Below are 26,989 nucleotides of genomic sequence, written 5' to 3' on the forward strand. Positions count from 1 at the left end.
TATTTACCACAATGAAGTTAATAGTGTATGTGCTCAGTGATAGTAAATATCATCTAGTTTAAGTATTTGACACTAAATTAGTGATACTAATGTAGAATTTTTCGTAGGATTTTTCATTATGCTCAAAAGTAGATTCCGGACAGGGCACGGGAGCAGTAATTTGAGCCCTTAGGTATTTTTAAGTGTACTCTAAAAACCAATTAATCAGTGAATTCATATGGAACCCGGTGTGAAAGTGTGGCTTCTTTATGTAAAAAAAAAATGGTAAGTATTATTTGATGCTAACCCGCGATTTTCATCACGGACAGAAAAAAAATCGTGTTCAGAAATTGACCCATTGATCAATTGACGTTGATCGAGAGCTGATCAGTTAATTATGCTCACATCGAGTAACGCGCCTATTTTCTTGTTGGTACACAACCGAAATTAGTGTTTGTACTGACTAAGGTCCTCAGTTTACAAGAGTAAAAATCAAGTGTAAGCATGACTTTTTTGCAACTCGTTAAAGACTTGAGGCTTAAAAACCGGGCAAGTGCGAGTCGGACTCGCGCAAGAAGGGTTCCGTACCATAATGCAAAAAAAAAAACAAAAAAAAAGCAAAAAAGAAAACGGTCACCCGTCCAAGTACTGACCACTCCCGACGTTGCTTAACTTTGGTCAAAAATCACGTTTGTTGTATGGGAGCCCCATTTAAATCTTTATTTTATTCTGTTTTTAGTATTTGTTGTTATAGCGGTAACAGAAATACATCATCTATGAAAATTTCAACTGTCTAGCTATCACGGTTCGTGAGATACAGCCTGGTGACAGACGGACGGACGGACGGACGGACGGACAGCGAAGTCTTAGTAATAGGGTCCCGTTTTACCCTTTGGGTACGGAACCCTAAAAATGGTATCCTGGTATACTATAATTTGACCGTAGTTCTGTAGAATACGACCAACTTTTTATTTTTGTCAAAGTGACTTACACCCTAACTCAATAGCTTTGGTCGCTTTCTGCATTGATAAAAAAATGAGTTGGTCGTTTTCTGCATAACTACGGTCATTTTTAACACAGCCTGCATTTATACGTTTAGAAAGTACCTACCTAAGTGTAGGTACCAAACTTTCTTTATAGCGACGACTATATTTATACATTTTTAACTTAAAAATTTTATAGGTAAGTGGGTCATTCTTTTGAGCCTCAAGTATTTTGAGCCATGCTTACGCGTAAAATGAGAATCTTATATTTTCGGAGGAACTACAGTCACAGGGTGGACACGCCATACATCGAAAATCATTTGCGTTTATATGTGTGCACGGCACGTCTGTACACGCGTCATTGTGTGAGTAAGTGGCTTAGGGCTGACTCGTGCGGCGCGCGGCGCGGGGAAGGCGAAGCCGAGGCTTGCCGAGGCCGGCCGAAGGACACGACGAGCGGCCCGCTGCGTTGCATAATTCGACCGAAATACGTAAAAAAACAAAATATAGGTTTATGTTTTATTTCGCTCCAATTGTTGAATTGGCTTTGTCAGCTTATAGTCCTGCACGTACTTTGACTTTCAACACGCCATTATTAAATGTACCTTATTGTTGATGCCTATTGATTATTTTATATACAATACATAATTAATTCTTAAATTCTTAAAATTAAATTAAAAATCAAACGCGAATGTCCCGCGACCAACAAGTTCTTTTTTGTGAAAAGAGTGTTAAACTAAAAATAAAACATTTACGAGGAATATCTGTGTAAGAAGGTCTAGTTACCTTAGGTACATTAAATATTAAATGTTGGCTTAACATTCACAAATTCAACGAACGGGTTTTAATTCATATGATATTATTATTTTTACGCAAAAGTATAGCCTTATTTACTGATACATATTTCGTCTCTTTGGAAAACTATATTATTATTCATTTCTACAATAAGTAGGTGCCCGTACATCGCACAATACACCGGCATTTTGAACGTTGCGTCATCGCGTCGCGGCGTCGCTAGCCGAACTGAGCGTATGTCAGGAGTCCGTCAGAACTCAGTCGCGGGGCGAGGTAATCCGAGTCGGGGCGGGGCGGTGCGTGTCCGTTCTGTATGATAATACTATTACTTATTCTGTGCTACAGTCTTCAAATGTTACACCCGATTTCTTACCAATACTAACCTAACTTATGTTAAAAGTTACATTATAAATTGATAACATTAACAAAAAAGTACGAAACACATTGACAAATACCTACATACTAGTTAACATCACGTGTTCAGTGGATTTTCGCAATGCGTGCATTAGCAATTTTCGATTAATCATGCATGCCAATACGGAGGGATTTTAATTAAAAATGCTAGTTTATTCACCTATAATACGATGTTTTTTGTCTTTTAACATATGTTCTACATACATAGATATGAGTAGTAGTATACAAAGATATGAGTAGAATTTGTAAGGTATTTAGGCCGTTTTAGAAGCCGTGCAATACTAGAAGATGCCAATTTGGAAAATTCGCCTGATGCTTCTCAACAGAGGCCTAGAGTCTGTGCGGAAATATTAATGTATGGGATCCAATACATTCTACGACTCTTCTCTTTCCACACAGACTCTAGTCAAGATGACAATCGTACATTGACAAACGCCAAACGAAAAGGAAAAGTTGATTTGCGTCATGTGACAATTTCCATACATTATTTGAGTTTCTAGTTATTGGCATAGACATAGACATAGAAAAACTTCTAAAACCAAATTAAATTTATGTTAACATATAAACAAAACAGCGTGATGTTAAAAAGGGGCTCGACTCAGCATGATGTTGCAGTAAAATTAACTGCAACGCTGGTTTTTAGTCGGACCCTAATAAAATAATAAAAAACCTAAAGTAAATAAAGAAAATAAAATATGTGAGATTGCCGTTTTCTATAAACAAAATTAGCTGTAGGTACCCTCTTGTTGTGGTATATTTCTTTGTGCTATTAAAGCCTTATCTTTTTTTACTGAGGGTTTTAAATTATAATTGAGATTAATAATGATATAATTTATTAACGTCAATACTCCTAATCATCTATCGAGACCATCAATGTAAAGGGCGCTCAACAAAATCATATAATCTGTCAGTGTCAAAAGTGATGTTTCCGGTTGAATGAATGATTGACAGATCACAGCATCAAATTCATAACCTGTTATTGCAATCGGAATAAGCCTCTGTGTCAGTTTTGAGCTGTGAAATCGGTTCGTCAAGGTCAAGAACAAGAAATATTGACAAACATACGCTATGACACTTACGATAAGTACCTTCAATGAATGATTATGAAATGAAAAAGTCAAATATAGTCATGCTTATTATATTACAATTATTTATTGTTGTTATTTAATATTTCAATGTAACTGTATGTTTGCATGAATGTTAAGTAACAAAAGTTTCATAAGTAAGTGGAGGTCAGAGAACGCAAATTCTTATCTGACATCTTCTGAGGATCATGAACAGAACATAAATTCTATTTATTTTTAATAGCATTCGTGACATGACGACTTTTGTGTAAACATGCAATGTCACTGTTAAGAGAAAAGTAAAGAGTCGAAGTGGAATTGGCAAAGTCTTCAACCATTCCAAATTGTGTCAATGATATATCAATACTTTCCTACTATGCATGACAGTCATCATAATTAAGTATGTGTGTACCTAAGTGTGACTGGAAAATCAGCATAAACTTGGAAATTAGTGCGTGGCAACTATTAAAAGCAATATTATGATCATCAAAGATGCGTCAGCGACCTCCTTACATCACAATTCACAATCCAACACTATGTTTGTTGGACTTATATAAAAACCAAACATGGAATTCCGCGAACATCTATATTCAGATCACAAATTCACACGCTGCCACCAAATGTAATTGTCCCGAAATGCTGAAATAAATACGCAATGTTTAACTTTCCATGAGCAAAGTAAATCTTACGATTTTATTGTTCTTTATTATCAGAGGAACTGCAGAGAGAAAATATTCTAGTGATGAGAATTTTATCGTAACGCAAACATAATAACGGATGTATAAGTAATATTTGATATAAAATAAAATAAATAAAATAAATATTTGGGGATATCTTAAACACATCAACCTAGCCCCAAACTAAGTAAAGCTTAATTGTAATAGTACTGCTGCAGGGTGCTAGGCGACGATATACATACTTATTCAGATGAATAAATAAATTTATTATTCGCATAAAAAGTACCTATGACTCAGGAACAAAATATCTAGGTGTTCTCACCGACTCAGAGGGGAATCTAGACCGTATTGGCACAGGGCGGACACGCCATACATCGAAAATCATTTGCGTTTATATGTGTGCACGGCACGTCTGTACACGCGTCATTGTGTGAGTAAGTGGCTTAGGGCTGACTCGTGCGGCGCGCGGGGAAGGCGAAGCCGAGGTTTGCCGAGGCCGGCCGAAGGACACGACGAGCGGCCCGCTGCGTTGCATAATTCGACCGAAATACGTAAAAAAAACAAAATATAGGTTTATGTTTAACAAAATATAGGTTTATGTTTTATATAATATTTTAAACTTTCGCGTTTTGAATACATATTAACTCACATTATAGACGGGTCTAACGCGAATTATATTATTTATTTTTATGTTTTATTTCGCTCCAATTGTTGAATTGGCTTTGTCAGTTTATAGTCCTGCACGTACTTGCACTTTCAACACGCCATTATTAAATGTACCTTATTGTTGATGCCTATTGATTATTTTATATAACATACATAATTATTTCTTAAATTCTTAACATTAAATTAAAAACCAAACGCGAATGTCCCGCGACCAACATGTTCTTTTTCGTGAAAAGAGTGTTAAACTAAAAATAAAACATTTACGAGGAATATCTGTGTAGAAGGTCTAGTTACCTTAGGTACTTTAAATATTAAATGTTGGCTTAACATTCACAAATCCAACGAACGGGTTTTAATTCATATGATATTATTATTTTTACGCAAAAGTACAGCCTTATTTACTGATACATATTTCGTCTCTTTGGAAAACTATATTATTATTCATTTCTACAATAAGTAGGTATCCGTACTACCCGTACATCGCACAATACACCGGCATTTTGAACGTTGCGTCATCGCGTCGCGGCGTCGCTAGCCGAACTGAGCGTACGTCAGGAGTCCGTCAGAACTCAGTCGCGGGGCGAGGTAATCCGAGCCGGGGCGGGGCGGTGCGTGTCCGTTCTGTATGATAATACTATTACTTATTCTGTGCCGTATTGGGATTAGTCTGGTTTCCTCACGTTGTTTTTTTTTTCACCGAAAAGCGATTGGTAAATATCAAATGATACCTACAATATCGTACGAGTACATAATTATTTAAGTTCCGAAAAACTCATGCGTGTAAATTTTCCGACTGTAAAATATAAATAAACACGAATCATTTTTCATTTTAGTTACAGATTACCGTTTTTTTTATTGCATAAGCTAATAACCCTAACTAGTAAACCGTAAAAAAGACATGAATCACATAATGTGTCATTAGTTTTTCGTGAGTAATTTAATTTCAAATACAGTACACTACATTCTCTTATAAATGATTCATGGTAACACAATGAAGTTTTGTAAAAGTTCTACGAATTCAGATTGATATTAACTCGTTTCAAATGTAAATATTGTCGCTAATCGTTCGCTATGTCGTAATAGGAAACGCCCGTGGAAAGGCACGTATTTAACCGGTCAACTAATTAATCGAATTTGGGTAGTTTAAAAAAATTTAAATGTGAGCTAAAATTAATAATTTGGCAACAAAAACGGAGCCTTAAACTATTTTTTTTTGGGTGGCTTGATTTTGCTGCCAGTTTTTGTAATAATATGATACATATATTCGAGGCTAATATATATTTTTTGGCGCTAAAATATTAATGCACAGCCAAATTATATTATTATATGCCCAATGAAAGTTTAGTTGCCCGGTTAATAATAAGCCAAACTTAAATAATGCATGGAAATGGTCACATGATTTTTCTTAGCACCTGTCATGCTGTTACATTTTTACTTTCCATTTGACTTACTGCAATAGTCATCTTGTCTAAGCGCCCTGTAGGGCGAAGACGGTCGTCTCTTTATCATTTGTCACCATGTCTGTCACGTTCTAACGACGCATGACATGACAGGATATAAAAATGCGACCATGACATCTGACACTGACATTTTCCTGGTCAGTAAGTATCAAACGATGGCACCTAGCAGCAATATTCACTTCTTGGACCAGCAATATTCACTGCTATTGTCACTGTCAGGTGACAATTGTGATTGTTGTGAAACAGGGGCCTGGAATTTCTCGTAAATTTTAAACTAAAATTATTTTACAACAAAGACGCCACCATTTCCAATTATTGCAGTAAGATCTCGGCTCCGCGATTTCAGTTGTTTCTAAATGATTCGGTCAAGTGCGAGTCGACTCCATGCAATAGGGGTTTCGTACCACCACAGCGCTATTTACGAGTTTAGTCTTAAATGAAATATTGTTATTTTTTTATGGTGTGAAATATTAGTTTTAAATACAAATATAAACATAAAATACAAAAACGTCATACTCGTACAATAACCTAGTATGGGGATCCCATTTATTCAATATTGTATTAGGTATGTGTAAAAAAACTTGCACTATCTATAAGTTAAGTAGTTACTGGGTCGATCAACTTGTTTTTGCTCTGCTGTACTGTTGTCCTTCGAGTGACGTGTTAAGAGTAACACATATTGTTACAAAAAAATGCTGTAGCGTAATTCTATATTTTGTTGTAGGTAGATGGATAGCCTTTAAAAAATGGTACCTCAAAAATATGCTTGATTGGTGCATAAAAATCCTTTATAATCACATTTTCAAAGTGCGATTCAGGAGATGTTACTATGGCAACTGTGGGCACAAAAGACTTCACGCTATATATCAGCCCGCTGCGAGATGTCAAGTAAAAATGTTAGTTCTTATCGATGGATGGATCTAACGCCATAAACAAACGATACCGATTGGAACGGTAATTCGTTTGGTTCCAAATAAATTGTACAATAATATATTTACAATATAAAAAGCATGCCCATTAATAGTATTAATTAAGGTTAATATTTAACTTCAAGCTTCATCCAAATACGGAACCCTAAAAGGAACTATGAAGTAACTGACCGTATCGAGTTTCCGAAACACAGCTATCGGTCAATGTCATATAACGTAATAGTGCACGTTCTCGACGCTCTAACGTTCTATAAAACGACTTAAGTGCATTGAAAAAAAAAGGAATAAACGCTTTTATTCGTACGTTTAACTTCGATCTTCGATCGTTTGTTTGACTTTGCGAAGTTTTTATTTTCGCTTTTGAGCAGAGAATGTTTTGATGACTGTGTCGTGTCAATGTTTTGGCACTGAAATGTGTAGGTAATTTTATGATCTTAAACAACAGAGTACCTATTGTACATTTCTTTAAAAGATTCAATATCATAATAGGTATAGTTAGACCAAGAAAATTCTGCAACGATTTTGATACACGCAGTGCAAGTGTTATTTATACGTCATAATTTCATAGAAGATTGACGTTTAATATAACAATTGCACTGCTTATGCTATCAAAATCGTTATAGACTTTTCTTGGTCTTGTCGGTTTACTTTTAGTTTCTTTTTGACTAAGGCTGGGAAATATTCTGACAAGAATTGAAGATCGACAGACAAGGATAAAATGGTCAATATTAGAGCTTTATGTCATCTAATTTAGCTAGACAAAGTGTCGAATTTATGAAACTTAAATTACGGATAAAACATAATACTGCCATTTGGCATTAAGTCCGCCATTTGTACATATTTGTATATACTTTGTGCAATAAAGTATAAATAAATAAATAAATAAATACTGTATACTCGTAAATCTTATAAACAATGATCGGAGATTTGGTTGCAACGCCGCAGAATCTAGTACAATTTTTTATATAGATACGGGAGTAGGTAAGCCCGCAATATGGATTGAATTTTTCACAAAAACACAATCTTAATATTTTTGAAATATTACCTACATTCATAAGAAATACCTAAAAACAATATTTACCCCAAGTGGCGACCAAATCCCTGATCACTGCTTATAAACTCCACCTAGGTATGTTAAAAGAGATGATAATATAACTTACCCACGCTCCCGACAAGGACGGAATATGTGAGGAATAGGCTGTAGTCCACCTCAGTGAACTTGAACTTGTAGCGGGTGAACCAGTAGGTCATTTGAGCTTCACCTGTAATCAATAGAAAAAATAGTTTTCACAAAAGTAACTAAGAGCATAGAAAAAAAATACATAGACTGCTCACTCCATACATCAGTTTTGGTACCAAAAAGTCGATTATTTTCATAGTCGACATCTAGCATCGAGTAGCGGAATTATCGGTACTTAAAGTAGCAGTAGTAGTACAGTTTAAGTGTCAAGTGACAATATTATAGATATAGCACCGCCCGGAAAGTCTTATGTTGTTGAGCTATTCTATGACTTTTCGGTCGGTGCTACATCTGTTGTCACTTGACAGTAATTTCTGTATGCTCGTAAAATATTGTTACAAACAATACAAAATATGGGAGTATTTCCATCCCTCGTCCCTGCCCCATGTGACCAACTGACCACCGCCGTACATGAGGCGGGGGACTAGTGGATATGATTCATGGGTCAAACAGAAAACTGTGTCACGTCTTTCCTGTAGACATATTATTATCATAGTTCTCCAAATAAAAGGAAGACCTTTTCACGTGGATGAGGGTTAAATAAGAAAATTAACCTTTATAGCCCTTAACTCTTGTGTATGTCTACAGGAAAGACGTAACACAGTTTTCTGTTTGACCCTCATACCTATGAATGCACCTGGTTATTCTAACTTGTGCTCGGCAGACAAAAATAGGAATACACCAAAATATAAGAATAGATATTTGTATTGGAACACCTTAAGTCAGGGAGAGTTCAGGCTGAAAATCAAGGCTGGATAATACCACCAATCTAGCCAAACCTGAGACTGGTACCCATTGCCTATGTACCTACATACTAAAAAAAATAGTTAATATTACCTAGATGCTGTTTTGTACTTGATTGGGAAGCGCTGGTGGAGTGGTGGCCTAGCGGCGAGAGCGTGCGACTTGCAATCTGGAGGTCGCGGGTTCAAACCCCGGCTCGTACCAATGAGTTTTTCGGAACTTATGTACGAAATATCATTTGATATTTACCAGTCGCTTTTCGGTGAAGGAAAAAATCGTGAGGAAACCGGACTAATCCCAATAAGGCCTAGTTTACCCTCTGAGTTGGAAGGTCAGATGGCAGTCGCTTTAGTAAAAACTAATAGTGCCTACGTCAAATCATGGGATTAGTTGTCAAGCGGACCCCAGGCTCTCATGAGCCGTGGCGAGATGCCGGGATAACGCGAGGAAGAAGAAGCTGTTTTGTACTTGATTGTTTATAATTTATAATTAATACTGTACTTATACTGTAAGTTTTCGTTTTTTTTTTGGCATTAAACATTTTTTGAATGACGGCATGGAATTGAAGAGGATAAACATAAAGCAAAGAAAACATCTGCCAAGAGCGTGTTCGTGAGCGGAACTCACACAATAGAGGGTTCTGTACCTTCACGCGGTACAGTCAAGGAATTTAAATTCCGACCCATTTCGTACTTTGTCACAGTGACAACCGTATGAGGTCTCTAGCGGCTTTCATATTGATTGTCACTGTGACAAAGTACGAAATGGGTCGGAATTTAAATTCCTTGACTGTACAAAAAGTAAATAAATTGGTACGAAAACGTCGCGTCACTTTTGTCTTTTTCATTTAGTTAATCTGTTGTTAATTAATATATTTGTTGTTGAATGTTTGTTTGGACATAAATTAACTAAAGGTAATTATTATTTAATTGTTTGTTTGGTTTGGGCACATAAAACCAAGTGAGTTGCGTCCTTGGAAGGTATAAACTGCATTATTTTACTGGTTAGGTAATCCAATGCAACCATATTTGGTGTTATCGTCAACGTAAAGTATTTCGTCAATGCAACGCAAAACCTTTCTCAAAACACTGCAGTGTAGTATATAATAATTATGATTATAGTTACCTACTTGTCTATTTTAGTTAAATTTGTTATTCAGCCAATCTTAAGCGTTCCTAGTGTTGGTCTTAGATATTTTTAACTTATATGACATACCAGCGAGAGATACAAAGCGAGATAATAAAAGTAAAACACACGACAATAGGTAATCTTATACCAAACGCAACATAACACCAATGAGGTATACCTACAACTACTTACTTACTTAACAATTAATTCTTGTCGAGATATGGCTGCGAAAAGGAGCAAAAATTCAAAGTTTCCGTTGCAAAGATTCAAAACAAATATGTATAATGCCGAGCGAATATGCGCACCACTGTACAATGTGAACAATCGCTCCAATGAACTAGCCCACTTCATAGTGCCCATAAGGGCCCGTTTTCACGAAGTAATATGTATATAAGTCATTGCGAAAAGGTGATATTGACACAGCATGTGGGTATGTGCAAGGGTATTTTTACCGAAGCTTAAAAAAATTTGTCTTGAACGCTGATATTGACATTACATTGATTTACTATGTTTTGCATTGATTGACTCGCAGTGAATTTTGCGTACCTACACTAAAATTTAAGTACAATCGAGATGCATAGAGATACAAAATTTGAATGCCACTCCTAGTATTCTGAAGGGACCTGAAATAGTATGAGTAGGTTAGGTAAAGCCTATATTTACCAAAACAATACCTCGTACGTATTTTGGGTGTATCAACAAACCATACGCGAATTTTCACTGTTTGCTTCAACTATAATATAATGCTTGCTTTGTATACCTTATCATTCTCATGTAACATACGGTTGTTATGTATGTTAGCAATTTTGAGAATAGTTCATTGGCCTTAATATTTCTTTAATTTTGTCGTTTTACGACATAGTCGACACATAGTTAAAGTCCTAACTTTAACTATGTATCGACTTTACTTCGTTGAAAATACTTACTCGTAGTAATACTAGTATAAACGTGGACTAGTGCTCGCCACTGTCCCAATAACCCAATACATCTCATCTTTAAACTTACGTCATTGGCAAAAGAGGTGACAGCAGGGTGTCAGCTGTCAGCATGTCAAGCACTGGGACATTTACCTTAGGTACTGTAAAGTCACGTGACACCATTTAGAAATATCGGAATCATTAACCTCAGTTTGAAATAATTTAAAATAGTTTGCTTTGTACGAGTTTGAAGTGTGTTATATTTAAGAATATTTTGCACCTTTGTTACTGAATCGTTAGTATGACAGACACAATAATATATTACACAACGAAGGCCTCAAAAATATCTGACACTATCTTGTATGTAGAGCCATAAGAGCGTGTCACATATTTTTGAGGCCTTCGAAGAGTAAAACATTATTGCAGGTGACTGCACATTCATAATTTAAGGTCGAGCTAGTATAATTCAGCTGGCAGTGAAATAGATAAAGCATTTCTTTTTATCGTGAGAGTTCTCGTCACGCGCGAGAAATTAGGAAATGTCTCGTTCTACGATAAAACACGTACAGATGTAGTGCATAATTATTTTCCATCGTATTTTCACGGAAACGTACGAACGTGTCTTGCTATTTCAGTCAGTCAGTCAAAAAGTACTGAGGTTGACTGAAGTAGCATGACAAATACGAACCTTTCCGAAAAAATACGATGGAAAGCATTGCGCACTACATCTGTAGCTACCGACCTCATAAACTATCACACTGGATACTATGTTCTCTTTTCTATAATTTTATACACTAAAGAGCAATAAAAACAAATAATATCTTAAGGAAAATTCCATACAAAGATATCCGTGGCACTGTCTTGTGAGTTTAGGTACATCAAAACAATAAAGTTTGTTTTACGGAAAAGTTTGCGGTTTCTTTGTTGATTTCTATTATTTTATTTTATTTAGATTTAACTTTAATTCTTTTATTGAAGCTCTCTAAACAATGATAAGCACAGGGCTAGTTACAAGCATAGCTAGTTTATTTTAGATATCATTTATTTTATTACAGATTTCAAGGGAGTTTTTTTCTGTTTTATCATACACTAGCGACCTGCCTTGGCTTCGCACGGGTTTACAAATTAACAAATTATACACCTAAACCTCCCTCAAAATCACTCTATTGATAGGCTCCGTTCAGTACCCAGTTTTTGAGTGTATGGCGAACATACAGACAGACGTTGTACTTTGTTTTATAAAGTTTAGTGATGTTTTGTCCTATAGGTATTGTTACTTGTAGGAAAAATATTTTGGGTAATTTTGTCATACTTTTCTAAATGCTTGGTCTTGCAAATATTTCACAGTGTGGCTCTTCATATTGATTCCCTTTGATTTAATTGTTGGGGCCTAATTTGTTGCAAATCTAATATGTAATCTTTTCTCCAAGGAATAGGAAAAGTTAAGAATTTCAGCTGGGCGTCTGCATTATTTTAACGTCAGATGGAATCTTACAAATAGGTAGGTACCTACTTCTAAGTCTGCAAATAACAGTACAAAGTAATCTATTTGATATCAAACCTGATTACACCGGACCAGAATGGCAGACGGACAGAGCAGGTCAAATAGAAACAAAGGTCTAATGTGTTATCACATATACGTATCGCGTTAGACAATAAACTATATAAATGTTTGTATATTACTGTCCACTTCTGGTGTAAGTAAACTAATGCTGTTGCTATGCTAATATCGTAATATCTCAAGTCGAGTTCCATAACGTCGGATATGAATATGAATTCAAACCAAAATGACATTTTAACAAAACGGTAATAGTTAAACATAGTTAAATATCGTCTTGTTAGATGCTGCAGTCAACTGTAAAAAAAAAGGATGTAGCCAATTTATTCAAAAATATTTCCGATAGTTCTTAATTCGCTGATATAAGAGCTATGGGACATATTTTTGAGATGATTTATGCACCCATATTTTTACAGTTGACTGTACCTATAAGTAATACCAATAAATTGTTCACTTCTTAGAATAGAATAGAAGGTCACGGGCCTTGCGCAATATAAAAAAAATAATGGTTCATCTGGAACTTATTATTTATAGCTCATAAACAGTTTCGTTTCTCCTAAAAAGTTGACTTTTTCACACCCTACCTAATGTAACAACGCTAAGCATACATAATGCTATTGCTGCCCGCTCGCACAGTGTCATAGGCCGCCGACATCATGGGCGAACAGCAATATCGCAAGTGCGATAGAGATGGACACAACAGTTGGGTCAATGTACGAAATTCTTTGTGCTTAGCGTCCTTACTTTATTTGAGTAGGACTGTAGTAATATAATATTTTAAATAGGTTTAGACCCATGCTATTATTTTGACATACTCGTGTTATATACGCTCTGGAAGCTAGTTGTTCACAAGCTATTGCCCACAAGATATTATTCTTTTAAAATCTGTGTAAATAGTTTCCGTTTATGTTGGTATAATCTCCAATCAGGCTTTGGAGCCAACTTTGGTTTTAATGTTGCATAATCACTGCGAATTAGTTGATTCATAGTTATTACACAAATAAGCCCTCCCGGCAAAACTGTAGTAGTAATAATGAGTATGTATAATATATGTTATTAGGTATTGCGGAAAATATGACATTTATCGCACAATATTATGCATTTTATGCGACTTTGTATTTGATATTCTGCATGTATTTATTTTTCTCATTTTGGAGTCGGTACTTATTTCAAAATAAGGTAAACGTACTGGTGCTGGACGCGATGCGGTCCTAGACCCCTATTCGACAAGCGACGTTTGACGTATCGTGTTGATATCCCGTTGATGTGGGAAAAATCATAAGTTCTCGAATACGTACAATGTCAAAATTTGACATTAACAATCCACAGTTAGGGTGACAAGCAAACTAAACCGAACCATCCTTAGTTTAGAGTGGAGTTTTAGTTGTACCAAATGATATTATCCACCGTTGATGGAATCATAACTCAGTATGCGATAAAATCAACTGTTGATTTGACGTGGATGCGCAATCTGACAGTTGTACGTGTCGAATTTGGCCCCTAGTACATGTCATCTTGAAACTTAAGTGATTGTCAATAGAGGTGACAGCAAGGTGTCGTCTATTGGGTATTAGTATGTCGAACGTACTAGACGTTTTCCTTATGAAGTTAAATTTAAATAAACGATTTATTACATTTTTTATCACTACAAGAATACCGCTTTCTGGTAAAATGTTTTGCGATTATTTTAAACTACACCACGGTTGGTTATTTAAAAAAATCGAAGTCCTTCAGGAACGACGCTAATAGCTTTTCAATGCGAAATAATTTACAGTAAACTTATAAATAAAACCTTTTATGTAAAAGTATTTTTGTGAAAGTTGACGCACTTTAGTGTGGGCGTAGTACGTTGACACACTTAAGGTATAGAGAGGTATAGGGAGGTATGTATATGATTAAGTGTGTCATAGGGATAGATGTGGTTAGGCCTGCTTACACATTGATTAGTGTTTATTGGGATATATTTACCAATAAACGCGAGTAGGAAGTGGCAAATGGATGAACTCGCAAAAACTCTGATGAGTAAAAAGGCCGCAATGTAAAGCCACAGTCAGTCACACTTATCCATACGTACCTACCTAAAAACGGCAAAAAAGCGTCCATATCGCTTGCTTGATAAATACTCTGGACAGTTTCTATATTATTTGTTATATTTCAAATTTACTTTATCAAGTCACAGTCACACATTTTTGCAACCTAATTACCTACAAAGCAACAATGCGTCTTCTATGAGATATTATAAAATTATAAACCCTGCTCATATTTTTTGCTAAAGATTTTTTTTTATGAAAAAAGTCGTCAAATGAACTTCTGCTCCCTCTTCATACTTATATACTTAGTTTCTTTACTTTATATCTCAATAAGCGCAATAAAGAAACTTTCAGTAACATAATTAACAGTAATACACATTTGGCCTCCAAGAGGTGAAAATAATGTTCATCGCCTAACATTGTATTAAATAGGTTACTTAAACGAGTTAATTTGTTTGAAATGGGTAATCCTAACTTAGGTGTTAAACTTGTTAGAACAATAAGGGTGTCCCATCTAATTCATATCAAAATGACTTAAATAATAATTAGAACGCTGTAAGAATAGCATTTGTTGATTAGTCCGCTTAGTTCGCTAAAGACACGGCCCTGACCGAAATTACTGGTCATAGGTTAAAATTAGGAAAAATACTACGTTGTATGAAATAAATTTATATTTAAACTATTAACCCAATTACAATTTATCAACATCAGCAGTATAAAAACTCCTTTCGGGTCAATGTGCTCATTTGATTATAACTCATTCATTTTCCCAAACACGCGCAGAAATATCTTACGTTGGTGATAATGATAATATCCACATCGGATTCTCTGCCTCTGGCTTGCCTTAGCCGGCCGGCCAGAGTGGAGTCGTTAGAGCTATAAGCTCCAGGGGTGGAAGTGAAATATGCATAAGACGCGAGTTGGCACAGTGGCTGTTAACAGCCACTGGGTAGAAAGCGGCGCACACCTCTCGACACCCCTGAGCCGCTCACACCGGTGTTGCCCTTGAGCCATCCTAGATGTCGCTTTTTTGTGGGGGCCCATCTTGTGAGGGCGAGTCACCGTCTACGTCTGCCGGAAATAAAATTGCATACCGTTTTATTAGGCAGGCGTCCGGTTTTTTACCCCATAGCTCAGTACTAGTCCATCGCTTTCACCCAATAACCTAGTTCATTTTAGATTTCATCAACTCTCAATAGCCCTTACACCCTGGCGGGTGCTGCCTCTGCGTGCGTCCCATGACACGGGTAAGGGCAGCATCCGCTCGGTGTACCCCTTACATTTCATTAAAGTGTCAAAAGGGCCTCTACGTGTTGGCTTCGGCTCCGCGCACGCCTCCCAAAGGTCCGGAACACCATTGTTCCGTGATGGGAAAGAGATATCCACAAAAAATCGCTCCGAAGTAAAGTTTTTAGGGTTCCGTACCCAAAGGGTAAAACGGGATCCTATTACTTCGCTGTCCGTCCGTCCGTCCGTCCGTCCGTCTGTCCCCAGGCTGTATCTCACGAACCGTGATAGCTAGACAGTTGAAATTTTCACAGATGATATATTGTTGCCGCTATAACAACAAATACTAAAAACAGAATAAAATAAAGATTTAGATGGGGCTCCCATACAACAAGCGTGATTTTTGACCAAAGTTAAGCAACGTCGGGAGTGGTCAGTACTTGGATTGGGTGACCGTTTTTTTTTGCTTTTTTTTGTTTGTTTTTTTGCATTATGGTACGGAACCCTTCGTGCGCGAGTCCGACTCGCACTTGCCCGGTTTTTTTTTTTGCCATTTTCGGAAATAAGGCGGCAATACTAACAGTTAAGAGCCAACAGGAGTGGTCATTTCTCTATACAAACGTACTCGACTGTTTCCTCCGTGGGTTTTGATGCTAGAGCAATGTTTTTTTCAACACAGGTTAATATTGTCAATATCTGTGTCGGACCGTTTTGCTTTTTTTGATATTTTTGGTTTTTAAGGCACTAGAGCCCTTCAAATATGGCCAAAATGGCCTAATTGACTATACCGCAATGAGAGGGGTAGTATTCAAATCTGATATCAATTAACCAAAAAAGCAAAACGGTCCGACACACATAATTTCATAATCATTTAGATTTCCTAGTTTGGTTAGGATTGGTAAAGTTTTGAAAAGTCGAGTACGAAACCTCGATTATATAGATTTTTACGCGGGATTTTTCGCCTTGTCCTTATTGCACTAGTTTTTGGAGCCGCTTCCGTTAGCGAGAAGGGTATATTTACCTAAAATATTTAAAACTCAGCTCCTGTTTCGTTTTAAGGGCTGTTTTTACTCAGAATTTAATTTAAGTATCCTAATGAATTTTGTATAGAAAACTGGGGGGCCACATTTTTATTTGTTAAATCAATAGTTTTCGTGTTGGCATCTGTAAGTTGTTTGTTTTTCGAAAAAATCATCAACATATGTAATTTTCTGAAACGCCTCATTGCCCGCCTGCAATAAACCCGCAAAACCTAGCATTTATGAAAAAGGTTACTTTTTCGTACTGTTTTAAATGTCCTAATAAAGCAGATAAGTAGAAATATGATACGAGTCCTATACCTCATTAGAAGGTAACCTTGTCGAAATTCGAAGAAGGGGAATAAGATTTTAGCCTACCGTAAAATGGGGTGAGTTGGGTGAAATTTGACTTTCAAGCCTCTATAAAATTTTATTTTTACATTAGAAAACTGAATGGTGTATATAATAAGTGGTTCGGACGTTTGTATTTTATTTTTGGGTAGTTCCATTTCATAACTTTGACGATAAAGAGGAAAACCCACCTCACCCCGTAGTGCCTCATATTTGAGGTGAGAGGGTTTTTCATACAAAGGTGATTTTGGAAGATTGTTGGATCGATTTTTTTTATTATGCGTATTATTATAGCCCCATTTTAAATTGGAATACATTATTTTTGTAGCAGTAGCCTTAAAAACCCTTCTCATCCCCCTCTCAAACCTTCTCTCCCCATTCATAACCCAACTCTCCCCGCGAAACCTACTCACCCCGTTTTACGGTATTAGTCAGAATATGGAACTGCCTGCCTCGTGTTCTACACATGCTTACGAACAGAATATACTTCATTATTCCATGGCTTTAAGCGCTATATTATTACCATACCCTGGATTTTGGGTTCAGGAATGTTTGACATTTATTGGGTATTTAGGTATTTTTCCTTCTAGCTTCAATGCTTTGTTTACTCGTAGCTATAAAATTAGTCATAATATCTGTGATTATTCGATCGACAATGACATTCCGTCATCTAATTTTATAAAGATTTTTTGTGAAACGGTGAAAGGGATTGTGAATAACGACTTAAATTAGCTATTGTATTTTTATACAACTATTCAATTAAAGAAAATTCGACATTAAATATTACAAAGTACGACATAAAAACCAGCAGTCTAAATAGCTGCTCGTATTTATTTCGTTGACCATTAATAGTTATATATTAATGATCTGGAAAATATTCGTAATATTTTGTTAACTACAGATGCGAAATGCATGTTTCCAGCAGTGTATATATATTGTAATAGTTAATTAGGTACTAACATTAGGAACGTAAGTCTACTAACAAATCTGTATGAGTCCATAGTTGCTCGAAATAAATATTTTTCATTTCATTTTCATTTCAAAACCCCTTTATTACTTAATAATGTGCACTTGTATTTATATTGTTAAATATTTTAACCATCTATGTACTTACGGTTTTAAATAATGTGTTATCTACAGTCAAACCGACGATAAATGCTCTGTGTTATTTGTTCTATTTTATTAATAGGGAGAAAAACAGACTTATGTCTGCTTATGCAGATAATACAAAAGGACAGTTTTCACATTAATAAATGCAACCTATCCCTAACCCAATTAAAAACAAATTTGACTCTAGATTTAGGCCTATCTAGTCAGAGATTAGATCTACTCTACTTCCTGAGACATATATGTAAACAAAGATTAAGTGGCATTGGCACTAGACCGAGGGCCCGATTCGGATTTTGAAATAGACATCTATTAGATATATTTTAGACATCACCAAGATACGATAACGAAATGTTTAAGATCTAACCTGTCAAATTTGACATTTGCGCGATTCTGGAGATACTCTTGAACGATTTCCACAGGATATGACTTAGAGATCCAATTCACATCTAATAGATATCTTACTCTATCTAACGTAAAAGTGACATTGGTTGCCCGAATTGCGCTGCAAAAGAGAACTAGTTGATATCTAAACTATAACGTATCTAGAATGGATCTAGTACGTGTCGTCTCTTGTGAATATCTTGAAGTTCGAATACGGCAGCGAGAAATTATTAGTTAGATATAACAGATACTAAACAATTTAGCACTGAACCCTAAAAACAAGTATATTGCAACCAGCCACATGCTGATTTTAAAAATACCTATGTCAGCATTAATCACGAGGTCGATCCTTTTCGAAACTGTTTTTTTTTACTTTCGCGTTCGGACACTCGTTTTTTTGGTTGAATTCTTTTGGAAACTCGGCGCCAGATATGTGCGCTTGGGTGTAAAAATATCTGAACTTTGTAATGTATTTTTGAGATTCCGTATAAAATTAAAAAGGGGAATCATTATTTTCTGCGCACTTTGACTTTGTGACGCACGCATTTTGAGTTCGCTGGGAGAATCCACCGTTACAAACGATTCTCAGGAATTGTCTTTTAACCTAGGGGGTAAACTAGGTCTAGGTAGTAGGGCTTTAGTCTGACTTTATAACACTATTTTCCTGGATTCATCGGGTTCAGAAACCAATTGCTTTACGACTTTTTTTTGTTTGTGCTTATCACAACGAAACAAATCAAATAGATGAAAATCCGGTATAATCAAATACTAGTTGTACCTCTATAACATAAGCGCCTTGTGGTTGTTATGTGACGTCACGACCCCATAATGTAAACAAACAGGTTCACTATACTCGTATTTGATAGCCCAAAAGCTCTGACGTTACATATAAATACCTACCTAAGTGTGTTTTATATGTTTTCAGAGCAAAACTCGGTCTCCCAGATATTACCATTATATACCTAAATTATTTCACCTCTTTTGTCATTTAGACATACAGTACCGGTTAACAATTTCGACCAACATTGCAAAGATAAGCTAATTTTTACACTTACAGGCTGCGGGCCCGATTCGGATTTTGAAATAGACATATATTAGATATCTTTTAGATATCACCAAGATACGATAACGATATGTTTAAGATCTAACCTGTCAAATTTGACATTTGCTCGATTCTGGGGATACTCTTGAACGATTTCCACAGGATATGACTTGGAGATCCAATTCACATCTAATAGATATCTTACTCTATCTAACGTAAAAGTGACATTGGTTGCCCGAATTGCGCTGCAAAAGAGAACTAGTTGATATCTAAACTATAACGTATCTTGAATGGATCTAGTACGTGTCGTCTCTTGTGAATATCTTGAAGTTCGATTACGGCAGTGCATCATTTTTTTTCAGTACACGAGACTCGAAACTTAAAAACGTGATATATTTATACTTCTTTTACTATATTTTCCTCAAATTACCTTTTTCTAAATTAGGTTTGACCCGTTGCACTTGACCGGTTTTTGTACACGTAGTTAGGACACATAAGTTACCTATTATATACCTACATCTACAAATACTCGTATATATTTTGATTAAAAATGAGACATCGGATTCATGCAAATTTCAGTACATCTCGCTCTTTCTCATAGATAGTTGAGCGTGACACGTGTGTTTGGGAGCACTGGAAACCTTAGGCTCTCCCTAGATATATCGACGCGCTTTCGACAAAATCAGATAGGAAAAAGCTTTATGTCCGCGCAATAAGAGCGAAAAAGCCGTCAATGCGTCGCCGGGCGTCGCGCCGGCCGATGCAAGTCGAGCCGAATACTTTTTCCTATCGTATGTTGCCGATTCTCAAGAACACAACACTATATTAGTACCAAAGACATATGTAACTTCGTATAAAATGAATAAAGTCTAAGAAAAAAACGTGCCTCGGAAATTAAGAAAAAGTCATTCTCGGATAGATGGCGCACACACCTTTAGCCTATTCTCGGCTAGATGGCGTGACGAGAACGTTTCATATTTTAACAATTTTAACACATATCACTGAATGAACATGGGTCAAAATGATATAAAAATAATAAAATCATTTATCCATATATATTGATTTTTTTAGGGTTCCGTACCCAAAGGGTAAAACGGGACCCTATTACTAAGACTTCGCTGTCCGTCCGTCCGTCCGTCCGTCTGATTGTCACCAGGCTGTATCTCACGAACCGTGATAGCTAGACAGTTGAAATTTTCACAGATGATGTATTTCTGTTGCCGCTATAACAACAAATACTAAAAACAGAATAAAATAAAGATTTAAGTGGGGCTCCCATACAGCAAACGTGATTTTTGACCAAAGTTAAGCAACGTCGGGCGTGGTCAGTACTTGGATGGGAAACCGTTTTCTTTTTGCATTTTTTCCGTTTTTTTTTTGCTTTATGGTACGGAACCCTTCGTGCGCGAGTCCGACTTGCACTTGCCCGGTTTTTGATAATTTTATACGTGTTTATTTTGAGTTATAGTCGTGTGTCGATAGATTGCAGTAAATTTACAGTGACTACATTTACTATGACAGGACCCCTCTATACTATCTATTATTTTTGTTAGTACCTAACTTCAGAGTAAGTAGCAGTAGTATTAGTAGTATACATAAAACTGCTAAAAGTGCTATAGGTACAGTGTAAAAATATGGGTGCACAAATAATCTCAAAAATGTGTCCCATAGCTCAGCGAATTAAGGACTATGGGACATATTTTTGAGTAAGTTGTCTACACCCATATTTTACACTGGACGGTACATAAAGTGGTGTATGTACCAATATAAAACTTAGCAAATCTAAGAATCTTTTTAAGAAACACAAAATATAAATTATTGTTCTGTGCTATTTTTTTGACATTTATAAATAACACCATTAGACATAAATTACTTAATTTTATCTACGGATTTTTTTGTATTACACATTGTTATTGAACTATTGTCGAGTAGGTGCTTTGTGCAATCGTTGCACTGCACCTATTTTATTGAAACTGTGTTACAATATGTATACTTAGTGATCAAATATTGTTACGGTACAATTTATTTTTATATTAATTCATAGTTCATGCTATGTTAATGTTTTTAGTTTTGAGTTTATCACGAATAAAATATTTGATTCTTAAGGGGCTCACTGATGACACTGATTAACTGACGGTATCGACCTGTGAGTCAGAACAAAATTTTGACAGTTCCCAACAACTGACAGGCCGATACCGTCCGGCGGACTGTTGATCAGTGGGCCCCTTTATTCTTAGGATATCTGGCTGATTATTTGTCGTTCGAAATTCTAACAAATTTGTTAGTACAACACAATAACACGATGTTTATGAGCCAAAAACCAATGAGCCCGCGTTACCTAGCTAGCCACCATAGCCTATGATCGAGTGTAACAACAAGGGTGTTATAATTTGATCACCCGATACTGTTTTAACAATTTATAAGGATCAAATAAAAGCTTGTTAATAAGAATTCATAATATTCCAATATTACTAGTGAATCACTTATGCATTCAATAAACGTGTTCTAGATTTCTTGTTTACGTTTATCAGCTAAGCCTCACAAACATAGGTTATGTATATGTATCATCGAAAACTTTTTGATCTCCTAATTTCATAACAAAAAGCGCACAGAACTTTATATTATTTAATATCTATCGTCATAAATCGTCATAAATGTTTTCCACAAATTCTCGAAGTCGTGAAAGTGGTAACTTAATAACATCGCCGGAGTGGAAGAAATAAAAAAAAACATTTGCTCATAAAAATTAATAATGGCAATGCCTCGCACATGCTACCGAATTCATATCATGAAGTCCGCCAAATAAGTCTAACAAATAATTTATAACAAGATAATGATAAATGTTGATCTAATATTTACCTAAGACTGGTCCAACGATGAACATGTATGCAAACATAATTAGAATTATCTGCAACCGCCGCGTCCCTTCACGTCGCATGAATGCCACATTAACTGTAGCTACGAAGTCTTTCGCAGAGAACACAGACAAAATCGTCTCCTGTTTATCACTTTCCACCTCCTTTTTAGGTTTCTCCTTCAGTCTTAGGACAATGTAAACAAACCCGATTAAATAAAACACACACGCGACCATAAACACTCCATAGTAACCGAAACGTTTTGTCATGATCCCGCTTAGCGCCAGCCCGATCGGCCTGCTGAGGGTCAGTATCGCGGTTATGATGCCGAGACGGAAAGTCCGTTCAGACTCACTCGTGATGTCCGTCATGTAACTATACACGGCCATGGTCATGGCTACTCGACCACCGGCAAGCGCAGGCGGCAAACCCTCCAGCAGAGCCGTCTCATTCAATCCCACTTGGAGAAAGAAAACGGTACTTAATATGATACCGATAACCGATACCAGCTTTCCAACTATAGGCAGGACCATAAAAGCCTTCCGATTCCCAGTGCGATCGCTCCACGCCCCAAGGAACAGCGTCAAGATCCCTGGTAGAGCGGTCTGCAGTGGAAAGCTCCACGCTGTCATCTCAGCTACCATCTTTTGCACTTTCTTTTCCTGCTCTGTGTAATTTAAGGTCCGTCCCTGCATTATATGCCGACATGTTTTCTCGTCGTACCCAAGGTTTACGAGGCATGATTTCTCTAAGCACAGGTTTTGCACCGCGAGCCCAGCGAGCACGCTTGGCAAAACGTAGCATATAACAAAAGGTTCCACAGTAATTTTCGATCTGAACGCCCATGATTTCTTTAGGAACTCCTTTACACTCCTGCTTAATTTCTTTTCGGGTTTAATTTCTGGATAAGGTTTGCACTTGCACGGTTCTACATGGACTGGCTTATCCCCGGGCACCTCGACCCGCAACGTCATCTTGACAACAGGAATTCACTTTAAGGTTCATTTGTTTTTAGCATTCGTATTTGTCGATTTTCAATTTTTTATGACAAAGAGCACGTTTTGTTTGTTTTGGAAACATAAGACGATCGCGGGCGGTCGGTGGCGCGTGCGGCGACGGTGTGCGCGGGCGCTGCGCTCGGCTCCACCTCGGCTACTGGCTATCAGCTGGCTGCTGGTACTGATTTTTACTTTATCAAGTTATCACGTGGCCGGCTGCTCTAACGCTCGTATAATCAAACTTGAATTAAAACTTGACCATATCGCTTAATCTCAATTGTTCGCTTCAAGATTCCGTGTTACTGTGTGTAAATCAGCTCCACCTGGTTATGAAATGTCTCTAACGAAGCTAACGAGAATTGCTTCTCTAGACGCATTTTTGCTGAAACTTCAAGTGTATGAGCTGCAATTTGCTTAACACAAACAAAACATCTGTGTAACTGAAACACAGCTGAAGGACAGCTGAAAACGACACGGCCTTTTGACCCGTGTCAATGAAATGACAGTGTCAATTATCAATGTTGACAATCACAGTGATAATATGTCACGTACTATATGCGTCCCAATTTTTTCCCATAAGTCGGTCAAGACAAAAATTGCGTAATCGGAATGAGATCCATTAGTGGTTACATTATATTGTATTCTATGAATAGTGTTATGAATATAAAAGGTAATTATGATTCCAAGGCTTGCCTTAACACGTAACTGGGACATGTATTAAAAAAATAATACTTTTTTTAATAATTATTTTAAAACTTGTTGTATAATACATATTAAACGTGTTATAAATTGTTTTGTTGATTGGGATTCATCTTTGGCTAAGACGGAAGCACTTTTCTTAATTTTGTATGAAATTCCTTATTATTATTAATTGTATCTCTTATAAAGTCACGGGTATATACATCCCGGTCATTTGATAGGCGTGCGTGGGGATACAGATCCAACAGGTAGAGGCCCTTTATTATTATCGTATATACGACGGTCCAAACCTGGAACCCGATTCAGATTTAACTACTTGTTACGGTTTTGATATTTTTAGGGTTCCGTACCCAAAGGGTAAAAACGGGGCCCTATTACCAAGACTCCGCTGTCCGTCTGTCTGTCACTACTTAGGCTGTATATATCTCATGAACCGTGATAGCTAGGCAGTTGAAATTTTCACAGATGATGTTTATTGTATTTCTGTTGCCACTATAACAACAGATATTAAAAAACAGAATATAATAATAATAGGTATTTAAGTGGGGCTCCCATACAACAAATCACGTTTTTTTCGTAATGCCATTACGCAAAAAACGGCAAAAAATCACGTTTGTTGTGTGGGAGCCCCTACTTCGTAATGGTACAGAACCCTTCGTACGCGAGTCCGACTCGCACTTGGCCGCTTTTTTAATATGATAAGTGTATTCGAAATATTCGAATAAGTGCGTGAGTTGCGCGAAGACGATCATCATGGTCGTATCAAAACCATAACAAAATTGATAAATTTAAATTAACCTCCTAGATCTATTTGTGGAAGATTTATACACATTAAATAACATAGATATTTTTCTGTTTAAGCAACCCGGTTTATATATCAATGCAATGTTGACACCAAAATTCGAAGTATGCCTATTTACTTCATACGGCTCTTACATAATGTACCTGCGTTATTGACGAAATACTGAGATAGTAATTGGCACATTTAATAAGCAAGAGATTGTGGCAGCGACCGACCTGATTTTTATATGAACTGTTGACATCATTCATGTATGTACTCGTATAGTTTTATATGTGTGTGTAACACAAGGAATAACCTCAATTGGTTTAAAGACGACTCACGTTAGACCGGGTCGTGTCCGGGCCGGAGCTTCCGGCGCTTCCTTTTTTATGACATGACAGGCGATCACGTGATGCTTTTCCTATAACACGATCCGCCAGAAGCTCCGGCTCGGACACGGCCCGGTCTAATGTGAGTCATCCTTTATTTGGAATTGCCATAAAATTATTTTTTTATCTGTGGACAACTTACATATACGTAATTGTTGTGTAAAAGCCAAAAATGTCAACGAACGACAGTGCGACTCGGACTTACGCTCGGAGGGTTCCGTGCCAATTTTACAATCTATGCTTGTATCGCTTTCATATTGCTATGGTTTTGTGAATTTAGTCGTTATAACAAAAAAAATCTCCCTAAATTGTATTATTCCTTTATTTTAATTGTATTTAATTCCTAGTTTTTATTTGAAAGCTATTTTATGTTTCACTTTGAATTAGGTATATTTAGTAATTTAATTAGTTTTAGAATATATGTTGCTATCGAGGATCGTGCTGTGAGAAGAGCGTATGTGGGGCACCCGGGGGGAAAACGTCCGTCTGGGCGCCCCAGATACCGCTGGAGTGACGAAGCCCAAAAAGACCTGTCCGCCCTCGGAATACCCAACTGGCGTGAAGTGGCGCATAATAGGGCACAATGGCGCTCTTGTGTCAGAGGCCAAGATCCTCTTTGGGTCACTGAGCCTGTGATGTATGTATGTATATGTTGCTATGCCCTGATAGGGTAACCATCTTTGCACTTAATACATGTATAAATGGTTCTGCATTCTGCAATAAATGAAATGAAATAAATATAATTCTTATTTTTTCTTATTTGTTAGTAGTGAGCGTAGCGGCGGCGGAAAATTTGTATTGTATTTCTTATTTTCAGGTACACATAAAGACATACAAATTATGTATAAATTTTAGCTGACTATAATTATTTACTATATTTCTTGTAAAACACCTTGTTTCTTGTCTAACCCATTCATTTGTAAGAGATATAGAGAGACAGATAGCATGAAAAATTTAAAAGTTATACACATTGCACCTTTATTTATGCGACAACAATGAGCTAGATGCTGCATACACATATCGTTACTACTTTTCGAGGTATAATCTAAAAAAAAAATTGCATATCCATATTAAAAGTCAGCTTATATGGCCAATGTAAAGAAATGACATACCTAAACTGCTATATGTATATAATTTTGTTATCTGAAAAATAACTCGGTAAAAATTAAAGTTATACGCCTACAATTGCGAAATTTAAGATGAGCGTCATGATGAATTGCTAACACATTACTATTAGGAGCAAAGCTTGAAAGAGGCTATAATCTCATTAAACTCCCCATATAACCATTCCAGTCGCAGAATCATCAAAGTGGTAACTAAATGTCAGATGTGTCGTAACAGAGTCCACACAATGTGTCTAGAATTGTTTCGAAACAAAGTGTCGTCGCCGTGTGTACACTTTTCCGTAACAAGGTGTCGACACATTTGTGTGCACTTTGCGTGCGGTTTGCGACTAAATCTGACAGCAAATTTGTGACAGCAAATGTCAATATAAAATACCTCTTGAAAACCAAGGTTTGTCAAACTACTATTAGTGTCTCGTGTGCTCGTAA

At 36.6% G+C, this 26,989-nt stretch overlaps 1 protein-coding gene across 1 annotated transcript in view; it reads right to left on the reverse strand.

The window, feature by feature from the left end:
* Nucleotides 1–23,738, reverse strand: part of LOC134671995 (proton-coupled folate transporter-like) — a 34,125-nt gene extending 10,387 nt beyond the window's left edge. Inside the window, exons 1-2 of the mRNA XM_063529892.1 lie at nt 22,574–23,738; nt 8,128–8,229 (exon numbers count right to left, since the gene is read on the reverse strand). Coding sequence (XP_063385962.1) covers nt 8,128–8,229; nt 22,574–23,543 — 1,072 coding nt within the window. The 5' untranslated portion in view covers nt 23,544–23,738. The remainder of the gene's footprint in view (nt 1–8,127; nt 8,230–22,573) is intronic.
* Between the last annotated feature and the right edge of the window lie 3,251 nt (nt 23,739–26,989).

This window comes from Cydia fagiglandana, chromosome 16 (genome assembly GCF_963556715.1).
Source record: "Cydia fagiglandana chromosome 16, ilCydFagi1.1, whole genome shotgun sequence".
Taxonomy (NCBI): Eukaryota; Metazoa; Arthropoda; class Insecta; order Lepidoptera; family Tortricidae; genus Cydia; species Cydia fagiglandana.